The sequence below is a fragment of the Candoia aspera genome, chromosome 5 (assembly GCF_035149785.1).
Source record: "Candoia aspera isolate rCanAsp1 chromosome 5, rCanAsp1.hap2, whole genome shotgun sequence".
NCBI classification, from domain to species: domain Eukaryota; kingdom Metazoa; phylum Chordata; class Lepidosauria; order Squamata; family Boidae; genus Candoia; species Candoia aspera.
The window spans coordinates 112411224-112426796 of record NC_086157.1 but is presented as its reverse complement, the minus strand read 5'-3'; the positions used below and the strand labels follow the sequence as shown (position 1 = coordinate 112426796).

The 15573-nt window shown below is 45.0% G+C and overlaps 2 protein-coding genes across 2 annotated transcripts in view; both read left to right on the top strand.

The window, feature by feature from the left end:
- CAPN5 (calpain 5) overlaps nt 1–15573 on the top strand; it is a 68387-nt gene that overhangs the window by 30228 nt on the left and 22586 nt on the right. Inside the window, exon 3 of the mRNA XM_063305959.1 lies at nt 2026–2157. Coding sequence (XP_063162029.1) covers nt 2026–2157 — 132 coding nt within the window. The remainder of the gene's footprint in view (nt 1–2025; nt 2158–15573) is intronic.
- OMP (olfactory marker protein) lies at nt 7775–8463 on the top strand. Its single transcript, XM_063305965.1, has one exon. The coding sequence runs from the start codon at nt 7859–7861 to the stop codon at nt 8336–8338; it is 480 nt and encodes a 159-aa protein (XP_063162035.1). The 5' UTR covers nt 7775–7858; the 3' UTR covers nt 8339–8463.

Sequence of the window (15573 nt, the reverse complement as noted above, 5' to 3'; positions counted from 1 at the left end):
AGCTCCAAGGCTGCCCCAACAGCAGTGGTGTAAGTGAGCCACCAAAAGCAACCAACCTGCCATGTCTTTGACTAGCAGCTGCATGAGCCACGAAGGAGTTTTTGGCCATTTGCTGGACATCTCTGCTGTGTGCAGATACAAGGGTGGATTGCTGCCTGCCTCCTAGAGCAGCCTCTTCTCTTGCCTGCATGGAAATCCGTGTCACCTGTGGCAATCTGCAAAGTGAAATGTCATTCGTAACTGCCCTTACGAAACTGCTAAAAGGCTGCTTTGAGCCTAAAACACTCAGTCAGCACTTTGAACCAATTGAATTAAATTAAACCAAAAGACAAAATTAGCACCCTAAAGATGGTCCCTGGAAATTAAATGAAGAACTTTTTACCATCTACCTCTTGCAACGTATTATTTATTAAGAAGATTGTATTGTATTGTTTTATTTTATTTTATTGTATTTTAACTAATGTTTTACTCCTATTTTATGTAAACTGCCCCAGAATCGTTCTCTGAGTGAGATGGACAGTGAATAAATTGGATATATAAATAAATATAAATAAATAAAATGCTGCCCCTGCTGTGAGTTTTCTTCCATTCAATTTTTGCTGTACACCTGTTTTCTTTCTTTCTTTCTTTCTTTCTTTCTTTCTTTCTTTCTTTCTTTCTTTCTTTCTTTCTTTCTTTCTTTCTTTCTTTCTTTCTTTCTTTCTTTCTTTCTTTCTTTCTTTCCCCCAGAAGGAGCCAGGCTTAGTGACGGAAGCTCGTTGACCCTGTTGTGCACCATCTAACCCAGTGTCAGGGTCAGCCTCGCTCCGAATAAGACACGGACTCACTTAATAGGGATTAAGGATTTCCGGTTTATTAGAACGGTGCTTGACAGAAAGAAAAACAGGAATGGAGGCGTGGTGGCATGGTGTCCTGTTATACCCTCTTGCCTGACCCCGTGCTCCTCCACCCTCCATTGACCCCATTCCCCTTGATTGGATTTGGGATGGTTGGTTGGGCGTTTTCCCGGCTGCTGTCTTTGTCCTCTTGGTGCAGGTGCGACCTCCAGGGCATAAGGCGTGGGTCCCTCTGCGTCATTGCTGCTTATCTGTATCACCTTGCGACGTCCTTCCATTAAGTTGCAGATCCATTCGTGGGTGTGGGTGCTTTAGGTGATTAGTTTGACGGTTGATTTAATTATTTCCTTCCTCTCTTTCCTGATGATCATGATCCACGTTGTGAGGCTCTTTGTGCCTTGCAACGGGGTCATGACACCCAGTCAGCCACGAACCTGGTCAGATTTGCTAACTGGAGATTCTGGCAACACACCATCATTCTAACTGGTTCAAAGTCTCCATCTGGGGAATGCAGAGACTCTGCTTGCATTCACCAAGAAGCATCCAGCATCCAAAGTAGGCATGGCTCAGCCACTGTAGCCAATCAGTGTGTAGCAGACGCGTCTGTCTTGCCAAACTTGGGCAGTGAGTTCTTTTAATAGAGAGGCTTGCTTTTTCAGCCATTCCTTCCCTCCAACTCTTTTTCTTGGAGATCTGGTTAGGCAAAAATGGTCAGGGTTTAAATATGCCCATTACATCACCGGTTTGGATGGAAGTAGCTTAACCTGCACGTGGCTGGCTTCAATTTAAATGCAACATCATTGACCCAGTTCAGTTGGTTGTTGGAATAGGACCACAGCCCAGTCTACCTTGCATGGTTGTTGTTGGTAGGGGGTGTTAAAATTGGAGGAGAGACTGCTTTTATGTTTCCATAAGCAAGAAGAAAGTCAAGGCACAAACGTCTAGCAAACAAATGCATCAATATTTTTTATTTATTTAACTTATTGATCATATTTCCTCAGCGCCCATCTCATATTGCGACGACTGTGGGAGGTTTACAAATGAACAATAATGCTTCCTTCCCCAGGTTCATGTGATAGAGGTGAAGATGGGGGGGAATGGGCTAATAATGTGCTGGATGTCTGCTTCCAAATTTTCCCACCCCCACCCCCTCCTCACTAAGGGGCCTGTTTTGCTTCTCTCCCTTCAGGACATCTGTGAGGACCCCCACCTCTTTGTGGATGGAATCAGCTGCCACGACTTACACCAGGGGCAGGTGGGGAACTGCTGGTTCGTGGCTGCGTGCTCCGCGTTGGCATCCAGAGAAGCCTTGTGGCAAAAGGTAACAGTGGGCTTGGAAGAACGAATCCCCAGTCGAAGCGAATCTCTGTAGCTCAGGGGTGAACGGTGGCGTCCTTGGTGCTCTCTGAGCCTGGTTGTTTTCTTGCAGACGTTTCATTGCCAGGCTAGGCAACATCTTCAGTCCTTCGCCCTGAAGATGTTGCCTAGTCTGGCAATGAAACGTCTGCAAGAAAACAACCAGGCTCAGAGAGCACCAGGGACTCCACAGAACCAATCTCCTTTGCTCCCATGGCTGTGGTGACACAGTGTGCTTAATGGTGTTGTGATCTGGGCCTGTATTTGCACATTAAGTGATGGATCATCTTACCCTCCTGCATAAAAGAGGCTGGTGCAAACCAAGCCCATTCTGTGATTGTATGCTTCCACCTATTGTGCAAATCCCAGAAAATTGTAGACTAAATTAACTGTGTTCTACAGATGTGGTTGTTAGTGAGGGGCGGGCAGGGACAAAAATGAATTTGTTCTCTTGTATGTAAGGTTTTTTTTTTCAAGGAGTTCACTCAAAATGCATAGAATCAATGGAATGCAAATAAAAATGCAGGTATATTTTGTTAGATATGCACTTTCCCTAATATCCACAGATTTGCAAGCAATTTTTCCTTGTAGGATGCAGTCTTGTACTCTTTTCTTGATTTGGAAACTTGAGAAAAATGTGGATATTGATGAATCGTTGTATTGCAGTCAATTGAGGATAATACAGATGAGAGAAATTTGCTTTACAGTATTCCCTTCCTTACTTGGAAAGAAGTATTGCCCTCTAGTGGAGGCCCACTGAATTTCTACCTGTGCAAAACACTATACAGGTAGTCCTTGCTTAACAACCATTTGTTTAGTGACGGTTCGGACCTAACAGTGCTGAAAAAAACTGACTTATGACCAGTCCTCTCACTTAAGACCGTCACTCTGTCCCCGCAGTCACGTGATCACGATTTGGGTACTTGGCAACCAGTTCACATTTATGACTGTCGCAGGGTCCCATGCTCACGTGATTGCCATTTTCGACCTTCCTGGCTGGCTTCTGGCAAGCAAAATCAGTGGGAACCACATGATTCACTTAACAGCTACATGGTTTGCTTAATGCCCACAATGATTTACTTAATGACTGCCACAAAAAAGGTTGTAAAATGGAGTCAGATTTGCTTAATGACTGCTTTGCTTAGCAACCAAAATTCTGTTCTCAATTGTCGTTAAGTGAGGACTACCTGTATAATTTATGGTTCTAAATAAACAGAATTATAGACATGTAGACAGACAGACAGGTAGGTAAGTAAGTAGTGTTTGACTGGACTGTAAGGATTATGTATGTGTTGTGAGAAACTGGTTGTCCCAATCCCTCACCAGGAATGTTGTGAAGATGCAGATTTACAGAATGTGTGCATTTAATGGTTTATAGTGATTTAATATTAGTTTGTTATTTTAAAACTTTTTTTTTTGCAAAATGCTGATTAGCAAAAATGCTAATAAGTTTTAAAATAACAAACTAACATTAAATCTCAAATTTGTAATACAGGTGCAATGGCTAGTAAACCTCCAGTGAAGCATCTGCGTGGCATTTTGTCTGCGTGAGCCTTCTATAGGAATAACATTCTCCCTTCTCTTTTTGAAACCTGCTTCTTTTCAGTGGAAGCTCTGGGATTTTTCTTTTTCTCCTTAAAGATAGGGTGGTAGAAAAGACATTAGGGGCCTCTAGAAGGCAGCTGCTATCTAGCATACTCAGCCTTCCCCAATGTGGTGCTTGAAAGATGCATGTTGTCTTTAGAATTCCCAGAATCCCCTACCAGCATGGCCCCTGGAGAATTCTGGGACACCCAGAGGACAGCAGAGAAAGTTAGCATAGGTGATACTGGAGTAAATCACAAAGGACAAGTCAGCTTTTGGTGTATTTGTTAATGGGGTGAGGAGTTTCCCCTACGTATTTATTTAACTGTACTTACAACCTGCCCCATTCCCACAGGACTCTGGCTAGTGTTGTTGTGTTGTTGTTGTTTATTTGTTCAGTCGCTTCCGACTCTTCGTGACTTCATGGACCAGCCCACACCAGAGCTTCCTGTCGGTCGTCAACACCCCCAGCTCCCCCAGCGACGAGTCCATCACCTCTAGAATGTCATCCATCCACCTTGCCCTTGGTCGGCCCCTCTTCCTTTTGCCCTCCGCTCTCCCCAGCATCAGCATCTTCTCCAGGGTGTCCTGTCTTCTCACTATGTGGCCAAAGTATTTCAGTTTTGCCTTTAAGATCATTCCCTCAAGTGAGCAGTCTGGCTTTATTTCCTGGAGTATGGACTGCTTTGATCTTCTTGCAGTCCAAGGCACTCTCAGGATTTTCCTCCAACACCACAGTTCCAAAGCATCTGTCTTCCTTCGCTCGGCCTTCCTTATGGTCCAGCTCTCGCACCCACATGTTACTAGGGGGAACACCATTGCTTTAACTATGTGGACCTTTGTTGTCAGTGTGATGTCTCTGCTCTTAACTATTTTATCAAGATTGGTCATTGCTCTTCTCCCAAGGATTAAGCATCTTCTGATTTCCTGACTGCAGTCAGCACCTGCAGTAATCTTCGCACCTAGAAATACAAAGTCTTTCACTGCTTCTACATTTTCGCCCTCTATTTGCCAGTTATCAATCAAGTTGGTTGCCATAATCTTGGTTTTTCTGAGGTTTAGCTGCAAGCCAGCTTTTGCACTTTCTTCTTTCACCTTCATCATAAGGCTCCTCAGTTCCTCTTCGCTTTCAGCCATCAAAGTGGTATCATCTGCATATCTGAGATTAACCCTGCTCTAGCCATGTGTAAATTTCATAAATAAATAAATAAGATCATTCCTATCTGGCTGCCAGGCACCATCCGCCTTTTCCACCTTTTCCTTGGAGGTATCTTGCTTCTGCCCCCCACATCCCTGCAGCCTCCCTCTTCACTCCTGGGGGATGTCATTCAAGCGGAGGAAGAAGCTCACCAGAGCCTTATTATTTCAGATCTCCTTGGTCCTCCCTTGACACTCCAAGTCTCCTTTTGTTTGTTTGCTCAGTGCTAATTTTCCATCTTGCCCTTTTGAGCTGAGTGGGAGCAAAGCAGTTGACTTCCTTCCTGTGCTGAAGGGGTGGGCAATCTTGCACCAGTTCCACGGACACATCGGAGCTCTCTATACAGCCCCGAGTAGCACAAAGACCTGAACCAGCAATCCCAGCTGAACCAGCACTAAAGCATCTTCTTTGTAAATAGAAATATCCAAGTTGCTTCCTGTTACCTCCACACAACACGTAAGGTCCTAGACAACAACAGGAACAGGAATGCTGGCAGAACAACATGGCCACTGGGTAACTTGACCGGCAACATCCGCTGTGTCAAAGGCAGCTTAGGAAGACCTGTTGTACTTCTGCTGCCGTGTTGCCATCCTCCAGTTGCCGAGCCTCCAGAGAGCCTCAAGGTGAATGAAATCCGGAAGGTTGCACGCTGAGGGATTTCCATCTTTCCATGACCATATGCGCTGTGGACTGTGTCACACATTTCCATTCTTGAGATCCCTCACCAGACCTGGTTCTGCTGTAATCAGGGCAGGAGAGCCAAGTCCTGGGCCTCCTTTGAAGACTCCAGAGATCCTGCTGCCTTGTGGGTTCCAACCACTGTCCTGGGGGAAGGTTGTTTGTAAACGGAAATGATTTTCAAGTCCGTTGTCCCCCGAGTTCCTTGCAATCTTTGGACCAGCTCTTTGGCAGCCTCTTTCTTCTTTCATTCGGTCTAGAGCAGAGTTTCTCGACCGTAGCATTTTCAAGAGGTGTGGAGTTCAACTCTCAGAATTCCCCGGCTCACAGGCTGATAAGGAGAGAGGGTGCCTAGTCTCCCTACCAGACACCTGGCCCTGGAAACGGGCTCACACATCTTCATACAGAATGACCTTGAAGGCATCTGACAGGCATCAACCAAGAATGTGGCAGGAGCCACTTTGCAGACTCTCAGATCCAGCGCTGTGTTCTTCTTCTCAAGGCGTAGTTTTCCCAGTAGCATTGGCTGACTGTCCGAGATGCTCTGGTGGACTGCACTGAAATGTTATGAATAGGGAAGCCAACCCTGAGGCCTCCATTATGCCCCAGTGCACTGCTGTGGAAGCAACTTAGGAACACCCAACGGCAGCATTATGTAGAATAATGTAGACCCAGCACATTTAACTCGTTGCAAGAAAACTAACAACGATGACTGAAAGACGGTGCTGCTGCTGATGTAGCTGGATCTATTACAGGGCAGGTCTGAACCTTTCAGAGGACTTTGGCTGTGCTTGCGATGGACTCAGAAAACTTGCGGGGGGGTTTTTAATTTTTGGAGCCCCCTTGTTTCTTGGGCCAGTCACGTAATTTGATCTCCTCCTAAATTGAGGAGAACTGCACTGGGAAAGATCTTGCAAAACAGAGGCCATGTCCTCTCTGGTGGGTCGGCGCTCCAAGTTAATCCTCTGGAGGATTGCTAGGAATTTTCACCCAGTTCATAATGCAGCTGCAGAGCTGATGATCAAAACATCCAGTCGTTTGGCAGGGTTGAAAGCGTTTTGCCAACCACCCGTCAAATACCTGGGCAGAATTCCAATTGCTTTGTTTTCTGAAAACCATCTTTAAATCCTAAAAGGATCTGGAACCGCGGTCATTTGGCAGACTGCCTGGCTTCAATCACCATTAGGAAAAATGTTTGCGATTACCTTTATAGAAAGCCTTCAACATCTCAGCATCTCTTCCTTCCCCCCCCCCCATTTGACCACAGGCAGGTTGGGAAGCATGGGAGTTGTATTTTAGCCAATCTTGAGGGCACCAACTTTGTTAGACAGCTGTTCCCCGTGTCTTCCTTTGCCCCTGGAGAAGCATCCACCTATCCTTTGGCTGCTTGCTACAAAGGAGAAAAAGGACAGGGTGATAGATTTCACAGCCCATTTTTCATAATACAGAATCCTGTTTCATGCCCATTTTGCATAATACAGAATCCTGCTCTCTGTCCTGAGGAGCTACCCATCTAAAATCCAGCCTGGATGGAGCAGATGAGGGAGACAGGAAGCAGAGAAAATAAGATATGGGCGAGATTTAGGCACGTTACATCTGTGTGGGTTTGATTACAGGCTCAATGGTAGTGGGACCAAGTCCTTGCTCCAGATCAGTGTTTCTCAACCTTGGCAAATTTTAAAATATGTGGACTTCAACTCCCAGAATTCCCCAGCCAGCCATGCTGGCTGGGGAATTCTGGGCATTGAAGTCCACACTTCTTAAAGTTGCCGAGGTTGAGGAACACTGCTCCAGATGCATGGTAGCTATTGAAAACTGCTCTGCTCCCCAAAAGGCCATCTCTCCCTGCCCTGCCTGCCCCCCCTCCCCTTTGCCCTGACAGGCCAAAGCTAAACGAGAACAGCGTGCGCGGTCTTGCTTGGGAACGGTTGTTAAGCCAGGTTGTTAGGGCTGCTGATATCAAGAGAGTCAGCTCGGTGGATGATCGTAGCATCTCTGGATGTGTTCCTCCCTGGGAATTGAGAGGCCCAGAGGAAACCCCCTCGGGCACTCTGCTTCCCCGGGCCAGGTTGCTTAGCATCGCTGGGGTGCCAGCAGGTGAGCCAGCGAAGCAGAAGCAGACTTCCTCTTGCTGGCTGGAGTAGGACGGCGCTGCGCTGCAGAATCTCACCGAAGAAGGAGAAGAAGCAGGGGTGGCAGGAGAATTATGAGTTCGGAGGCAGCCGAGCTGGACCTGCCATTGGTCCAGGATGTTGAGCTGACCAAGTGCATGAGAATCCGGGTGCAGACCCTCCAGCAAAAGAACGAGAGGCCTCAGGACGGCGAGAAACTCCTCCAGGCAAACGAGTTTGTTTTCCGGGTGGACTTCTCTCGCCAGCGTGGCCTCCGTTTCCTGAGCTGGAACGTGGCCCTGGAGAAGCCGGGCAGGGCCACCATCATCGGGACGTCTCAGCACTGGACCCCGGACTTGACCAACCTCATGCGAAGGCAGCTCCTGGAACCGGTGGGGGTATTTTGGAGGGAGCCGGACGTGCAAGAGATGGAGTGCAACGAAGCGGACGCTCTGGAGTTTGGAGAGCGGCTGGTGGAGCTGGCCAAAATTCGGAAGGTGATGTATTTCCTGGTGGTGTTCGACGACGGTCTCGAGCTGGCTCACTTCAAATGCTCGGTGAAATTCAAAGTCTGAATTCCGTCGCCAGCCTCCTCTTTGGCGTTCCCCCCCCCCACCCTCCGAGATGTTCTGCCTTCGTTCTTCTGCTTTGGGCTCTGCAGCTCCAGCGGTTGCTTGGTTTTGAAGCCAGACAGGCTGCACTTCTGACATGCATGGTTGATGTCTTCTCCTTGGCCTTGCCTGAGCTCCAGCCTGCGAACCCCCAAAAATGTCCCTTCTCTCACAGGGCAGGGAAACCTGCTGTTTGAAACATTGAAGGCATTCTGTAGGATTCCAAAACAGCAGCTGACCTGGCTTGGGCAGAAGGCATCTTGCACATCCTTTTGAAAATATGGAGTGTTCCCACATGCTCAAGACCTCCATATAGTGCAAAAATGGATAGGCCCGTGGGCTGTCTTAGCAGCCTTCCTAGCAGGGCTGGATGTGAAGAAAACAGGCCTACCTTGATGTTCCCTTCAGTCCAATTCATTGCAATAATTTGCATGGTTCTCCAGAGGGGCAGCATTGCCTAAATCCAGGGCCCTGATAATTTTACACTTTTTTCCCTTTCGAAATAAGCCTTAATTTTCACGGATGCTGAGAAATACTTTGATTTTTTTTTTAACTATGAAGTTTCCCTAACTTATTTTATTTCTTTCTCCAGCGCTACCACCTCGCTGCCAATTAGAGCACTTTAAGCATGCAAGTATTAAACAGATGCCCTCTTCCTCCCTCCTTTTCACACTTTTTGCAAAATTGGCATAATTTTCTAAATGGGAAACTGAAGACCAGAGGAAACCGCTTGACTTCCTGGTGGATCTATAGCTAGATTTGGATCAGAACTTCAGGATCTCAGGATCCGGAGCTTGTTTGTCCATGAGAATAAGTGATTTGCCGTGTCCAGAAAGGAATGCCCCGCTACAAGGTGAATTAAATTCCTGTAAATAGAAAGCGATCGTTTTTTCTTTCTGCAGATTGAGGTTTGAGAGAAGCTTTTTAAAATTTTCCTGGCTGAGCTTGATGAAGGTAGAATGAAAACATCCATATCCATTGCCTGATCAGAGAAACCTTTTGCCTGTAGTTACCCAAAATTGTCTGGTTTACTTGAGCCGCTTAAGATGTGTTCTTTTTTGCCCCTCTGAATTTGGCCAAGTGCTCAGGACTTTTGAAGATCACCCCTTCCCATTCACACCCATGTTTTGGGAACTCCTTCCAGATGGAGGATCAAGAAACTGAACTGAATGCTGCAGGGACCCCTTGGCGTTCTCACAGACAGCTCCTTCTCTGGGACCTGGGGGGGCTGCCTCCTTCTGAGCAATTTCGCCTTTGTCGACTGTGTGTTGCAACATGGAAAGAGATGTGTCTTCTTTATACATTGGGATTGTGGCTGTAAGAAATAGCTTGTGGTTTCCATATTGCAGTGCAGAAGAGAGCATTAACTCTGGGTTGGATCCTTAGCAGCTCAGTGGGGTATTGAATGTAAAGGAGAAAGAAGAAGATGTTTTATTTGGGGGGGGGGGCTGTCTAGGATAGGGGGTTGGAAAGGAAAAGTTTGAAAGTTTGAAACATACATTCCAGAAAATGGTTGGATCACTGTCTTGGAATGGATGGTAGAGTCTGACGTGGGTAAAATGCCAGGAGTCTGGAGCTGTTGGTGGTCTTCCACTTGAAATTAAAGAATGATACAGCTTCCATTCCTCTTTTATGCCTGCAAAGAAGCCAGGGGCTAGCCTCTTCTGCTCAGCATCAAAGGCTGCTCTGTAGCCCCAGCTAGCCTGAATCTCAGCAGCTGCCCCTTGTTAGATCTTATTTCTGTTTTTTTTTTTAAATTAAGAGAGGTATTGCCAAACCTGCCCTGCTCAATCAAAGCTTAAGCTTGTAAGGTGATCTGCTTGCAAGCTTAAGATGCGTGTTGCTAGACCTGAGGTGCTGCCATACATCCTATTTCAAAAAGTAACTTTTTCAAAATACGAAGGAAGGTCTTTTTAAGGAGAAAAGTAAAGCTTGGCAGCATGGGGTGTCTCAGTGTTGGAGTGACAAGCAGGTATGCTAGCTGTTCTGGTTTTTTAGAATATGTTTAGGAGTATGCATTAGTACCAGTATTAATTGCTGCTTGTTCAGAATGTGATTGAATAATCCTCAAGGCCATAAGTTATCCCAGCTTGGCTTATTAACTGACCCATGTTTGTGTTTAATAAGCCTGGGATCCTGGCTTAAATGCTGCCCTTTTTCTACCCTCCCATATGGGTGAAGTTGAAATCATATTCGGCAATGTGTGCTGCATTCTAGATGCCGTTGGCTCAGATTTCTTTGACACACACAGGATCAAATAATTGAAGTAAAGCAACTGGGGCAGAAGGGGAGAAGAGCTTAAAATGTTTAAATTTATAAGATTACATTTGCAGAAAATGATGAGGTTGGGCTGTTTTCCAATTGCAAGCCACAAAGCCTGCTTGGGACTTTTCTGATAAGATCAGAGAGGTACGTTCACACTGAGCAGGATTTCCTTCTAGGTACATTTAGCACAAAGATTTCCTTTTTTTAAAAAATAGAGCTTGATTAACTTTCAAGATATAATTAAAACACAAGATACAGAATATAGAACAGATAGCATACAAGTCTAAAAAAGAAACGAGAAACTAAAACAGTGCAAGAATAGACAGAAAAACATATAAGACCAGGTGGCTTCTGACCTTCTCCAACGCATATTAAAAAGTACATAAAAGTTAATCTCTTGCTATTAATTAAACATTTAGTAGCATTATTCTCTAAAATCCAACCATTTAATCATCAAAACCCAAAATCAAAACTTCATTTTTTTGCATTACAAGCAAATAGTCCAAAAGCAGCTTCCAAATAGAAACAAATCCAGTTATAGTATTTTCTCTTATCAATGCTGTCAGTTTAGCCATTTGCGCCAATTCCATCAACTTGATCATCCAGTCCTCCATTGAGGGAATTTGTGCATCCTTCCATCTTTGAACATATCAGAGTCTTGCTGCTGTTATCATGTTCCATGTTGCTTCTCAAACTGTTGGTCCGTCAAACCCAGGAGAAACAGCTCCGGTTAGCATGAAAGAGATTTCCAGAGGATTCCCACCGCAGCTCGGAAATGTGAGCAAACTAGATATATATATAAAACCTAACAGGCAGAGCAGTGGGAATCTTCTCCCTGAATGCACCCTGATGGAATGGTTATGTGCCATCAATTCAGTCTCGACTCTTGATGACCCCCAGAGACGGACCTCCTATCACTTTATCTTGTCCACACGTGGTTTTCTTGGTAAAAAATACAGGAGAGGTTTACCACTTCCTTCTTCTGAACAGTATGAAACGATAGCTTTACAGTTGTCACTAAAGTGATCATCCACCTCTAGCATCTTCGTATTTTGCTGCTGCCCAATATAGGTGCCTGCTTGCTTTGGCTGGGCAGCCGGGATGACCTTCTCGCTTTGGGTGACCTTGCTGAGAGTAGAAAGTCCAGATGCTTGAATGAAAGTTTAGATGCTTTAAAGAAGCAGTCATACCAAACTTGTTTCCAGTTCATCGACTCTTAGAAATGGACAGAGCCACGTAGGCTAGTCCACATCCCTGGTCAGTTCAAGGATCGAAATAAAAGCTTTCCCAAGAGATGACAGATCGCTTGTTGCAAAACGTTTTTAAAAAACCTGTTCAGTCAGGTCCGATTCTTGGAGACGGCCTGGACAAGTCCCTGCAGTTTTCTTGGCAAGGTTATTCAGAAGTGGCTTGCCATTGCCTCCTTCCCAGGGCTGAGAGAGAGGGACTGGCCCAAGGTCACCCAGCTGGCTTCATGCCCAAGGCGGGACTAGAATTTACTTATTACAAAACATATTGCAAAACTTATTACAACTGAAAGAATCCCCAAATGCCTAGCCCTTTTTCCAAAAGGCAGAAAAAATTGGTTGAAGACACAGAAACTATAGGTGAGCTTCTCCTTGGATCCCTACACCAATTGTGGCAAGTTTTGTTAGTTTGACCCGTTAAATGTTCTATACGTGTCCACCTTTCTTCTCTGTTGCCAGACAAAGGAGAAAAACAGATAATAAAGACTGTGCCATCTCCAGATGTATTATGGCAAGATGAACACATGGAATAAATATGTGGCGTTATAAGCTAGGATGCAGATTTTAGCCCAGGATTTTGGGTTTTCTGTGTTAACTTTTCTTTAAAATGTTTTACTGCATTTTTTTAAAAAAAATCAGAGATAAGAAAAGCAAAGAAAAAGACTAAGAACAAAGAAACATGGACACATTTAAAAAAGGTAACCTGCAGGTACCTGATGGATAATAGAATTGTTAGTATAAATATTAAAATTACTAGATTATTACTTAAACAAAAACAGATAAAATAAAACTACCTCCCAAGAATTAACATATAAATCACCTAAATATGTCTCTCATATATATGGCAGAATATCAAATATCCCATAAAAATTATCTATTCTTGTACAATATTATGGAATCCATACCAAAGGGAAAGATTGTGTCATATTTTGATTGGTAGGAAAAAATAACCTTTTTGATAATGGATAAATTACAGATTTCTTCAGTCCTGTCCTTAATGTTTTAACTGAGATTTCCTTAGTTACATTCTTAAACTTTCTTGCAAAGTCTTCTTGATCCAGGTAAAGCCAATAAAATACATCCACTTGAATGTAGCTTATTAACGTTGACTGATCTTGGAAGCTAAGCAGGGTTGGTCTTGGTTTGTACTTGGATGGGCAACTGTTAGGAAATCGCTGAGCTGTAGGCTGGACTGGGAAGTTGAAAAAAACATCTTCCAAGAAAGCAGTGGCAGATAACTTCCTTCTTCAGTGCGTTATTTTTACCTAGTATTGGGTTGTGTAAGAGAAGTTCTGTTGCTGTTTTCACACAGGCTCACACCACTGCCAAGTACTTCCCAGAATAACTTAAGGTACAGTACTAAACTGGCGTTCCCAATTACAGGTCCCCATATGTTGGGCTACAGCTCCCATCACCCCTGACTATTGGCCACGTTAGCTGGAGTGACAGGAACGGGAATCCAGTTACATCTCTGGAGCCAAGGTTGGGAATCATTGGGCTCATGAGCCATGGTGGAGGACAAAGGTGATTTCAAGGAAGAGGGCTGAAGGAAAGGGGAGGTGGTTTCGCTCTGTTTGTGCTCAGAAGTCAGTCTCATTTGCAGCTGCCGAAAGCGATCCTTTTCCAAGCAGGATTCTCTCAAAGTTCTCTTTAACAAGATTTATTGCTAAAGGCTGGGACTACAAGAATTCCAACAACTGAACTCATCCAAGGCCAATATATTCCCTAGCACATTAGAGTGTGCTTTCTATGTTCTTCTTAGCTTCCTTTCTGTGAACTGGGAAGGGGCAGGTGTTTTCACTGAGAGGGGAGAAGCTTGCAGATGGTTCTTTCCAATCAAATACATCTTCACTGCGGTCATAGACCAGCAGAAGCTGGCTCTTTATCTGATGGTCGCCTGAATCTTATGTCAGCCTTGGACTCAATCATTATCAGGAAGGGTGGTATAGGCTGGGAAGGAGCATGTGTGAGCGTTTCAAGTAGCTGGGAGAGGTGTGCTGGAAGAGCTGAGCTCAAGGTCCCATGGAATGAGAATGAAGGTCAGGAACGCAGGGAATGAGCACTGTTGCTTAGCATGATTTTGGCTAGCGTTATCCCCAGATCATCTTGTCCAAACTGAAACTCCCTGGAGATATCTCAAGCTGCTTCATTTCATAGCCAGATGGTTATCTTCTGGTTGAAAATTGAGGGGAAATCTATGCATTTAATTGAGCAGGGAAGGAGGGAGAAGATTCAGATTGTGTAGTGGGCCTTTCTGGGCTTTTTTGGCTGATGGGAGACCCCACCCACCAAGGCTTATTCTAAATTGGTTTCTGAGAGTTGTGGTTGGATTGCATAGGCCACGGTGGTGAACAGTAGCCTCTGTGAAGCTTGATTCCAACTGTCTGTACAAGGAGCACCAATTCTTTTTCTTCTAGCCAGCGTTAATTGCAGAGTTGATGACTAATCCTGCCTAGCTCCTGATGTTGCTTCTACAGGTAGTCCTCACTTAACAACCATTCATTTAGTGATGGTTTAGACTTACGCCGGTGCTGAAATAACTGACTTACAACCGGTCCTCACACTTATGGCTGTCACGTGGCCACGTGATCGCCATTTTCAACCTTCCTGGCCAGCTTCTGGCAAGCAGAATCAATGGGGAACCACATGATTCGCTTAACGACCACCTGAGTTGCTTAACACCCACGATGATTCGCTTAACGATCACAGAAAAAAAGGTCATAAAATCAGGTTGGATTCGCTTAATGACCACTTCGCTTAGCAACTAAGTCTGGTCCCAATTGTGGTCATTAAGCGAGGACTACCTGTACCATGTATTAGTTTACCTGTGAGCCTTAGTACAAATGAACTGAGCTCTTTGAAGTGTGGAACGGTTCTTCTTTTGAAGAAATCATTCATCCAATTAAGAAAAAAAGAAGTATTTCTTTCAATAAACTGGGCACTTAGGTGGACCAGTCTTGGAGAATGCACATATTTGCATTCACGTAACTCAGTTAAACCTGGTTACTAAATGGATCCATTTCCCCCTTTCGTACAGTAGATAGAGCCATAAGCTAAGGCCCTGGGCACAATATCCTAGGCTGCTTCTCCACCCTACCATCAAAACACTTCCAAGATTACCAGTAAGTTTAGCATGTTGTACAAAGGTAGTTACTAGGGCTTTTTGTGGTCTGGTGAAATGTGTTGTGTGAACACAGCCCTTCTTTTGGTGGGGGGGAAGAGAGTACTTGCTTTTCAATCTACAGCAGTTGCCATGGATTTATATGCTGGTATCTCTCATAGATAAATGGGATGCGGTGGTGCTGCGGGTTAAACCGCTGAGCTGCTGAGCTTGCCGATTGGAAGGTCGGTGGTTCGAATCCACATGACGGGGTGAGCTCTCGTTGCTAGTCCCAGCTCCTGCCAACCTAGCAGTTTGAAAACATGCCAATGTGAGTAGATTAATAGGTACCGCTTCGGCGGGCAGGTAACGGCGTTCTGTGACTGTCATGCTGGCCACATGACCACGGAAGTGTCTATGGACAAACGCCGGCTCTTCGGCTTTGAAACGGAGATGAGCACCGCCCCCTAGAGTCGGACACGACTGGACTTAATGTCAAGGGAAACCTTTACCTTACTATCTCTCATAGATAGAGGAAATTGATCTATGTGATCACTAGGGTCGAAAACGACTTGATGGCACATAAT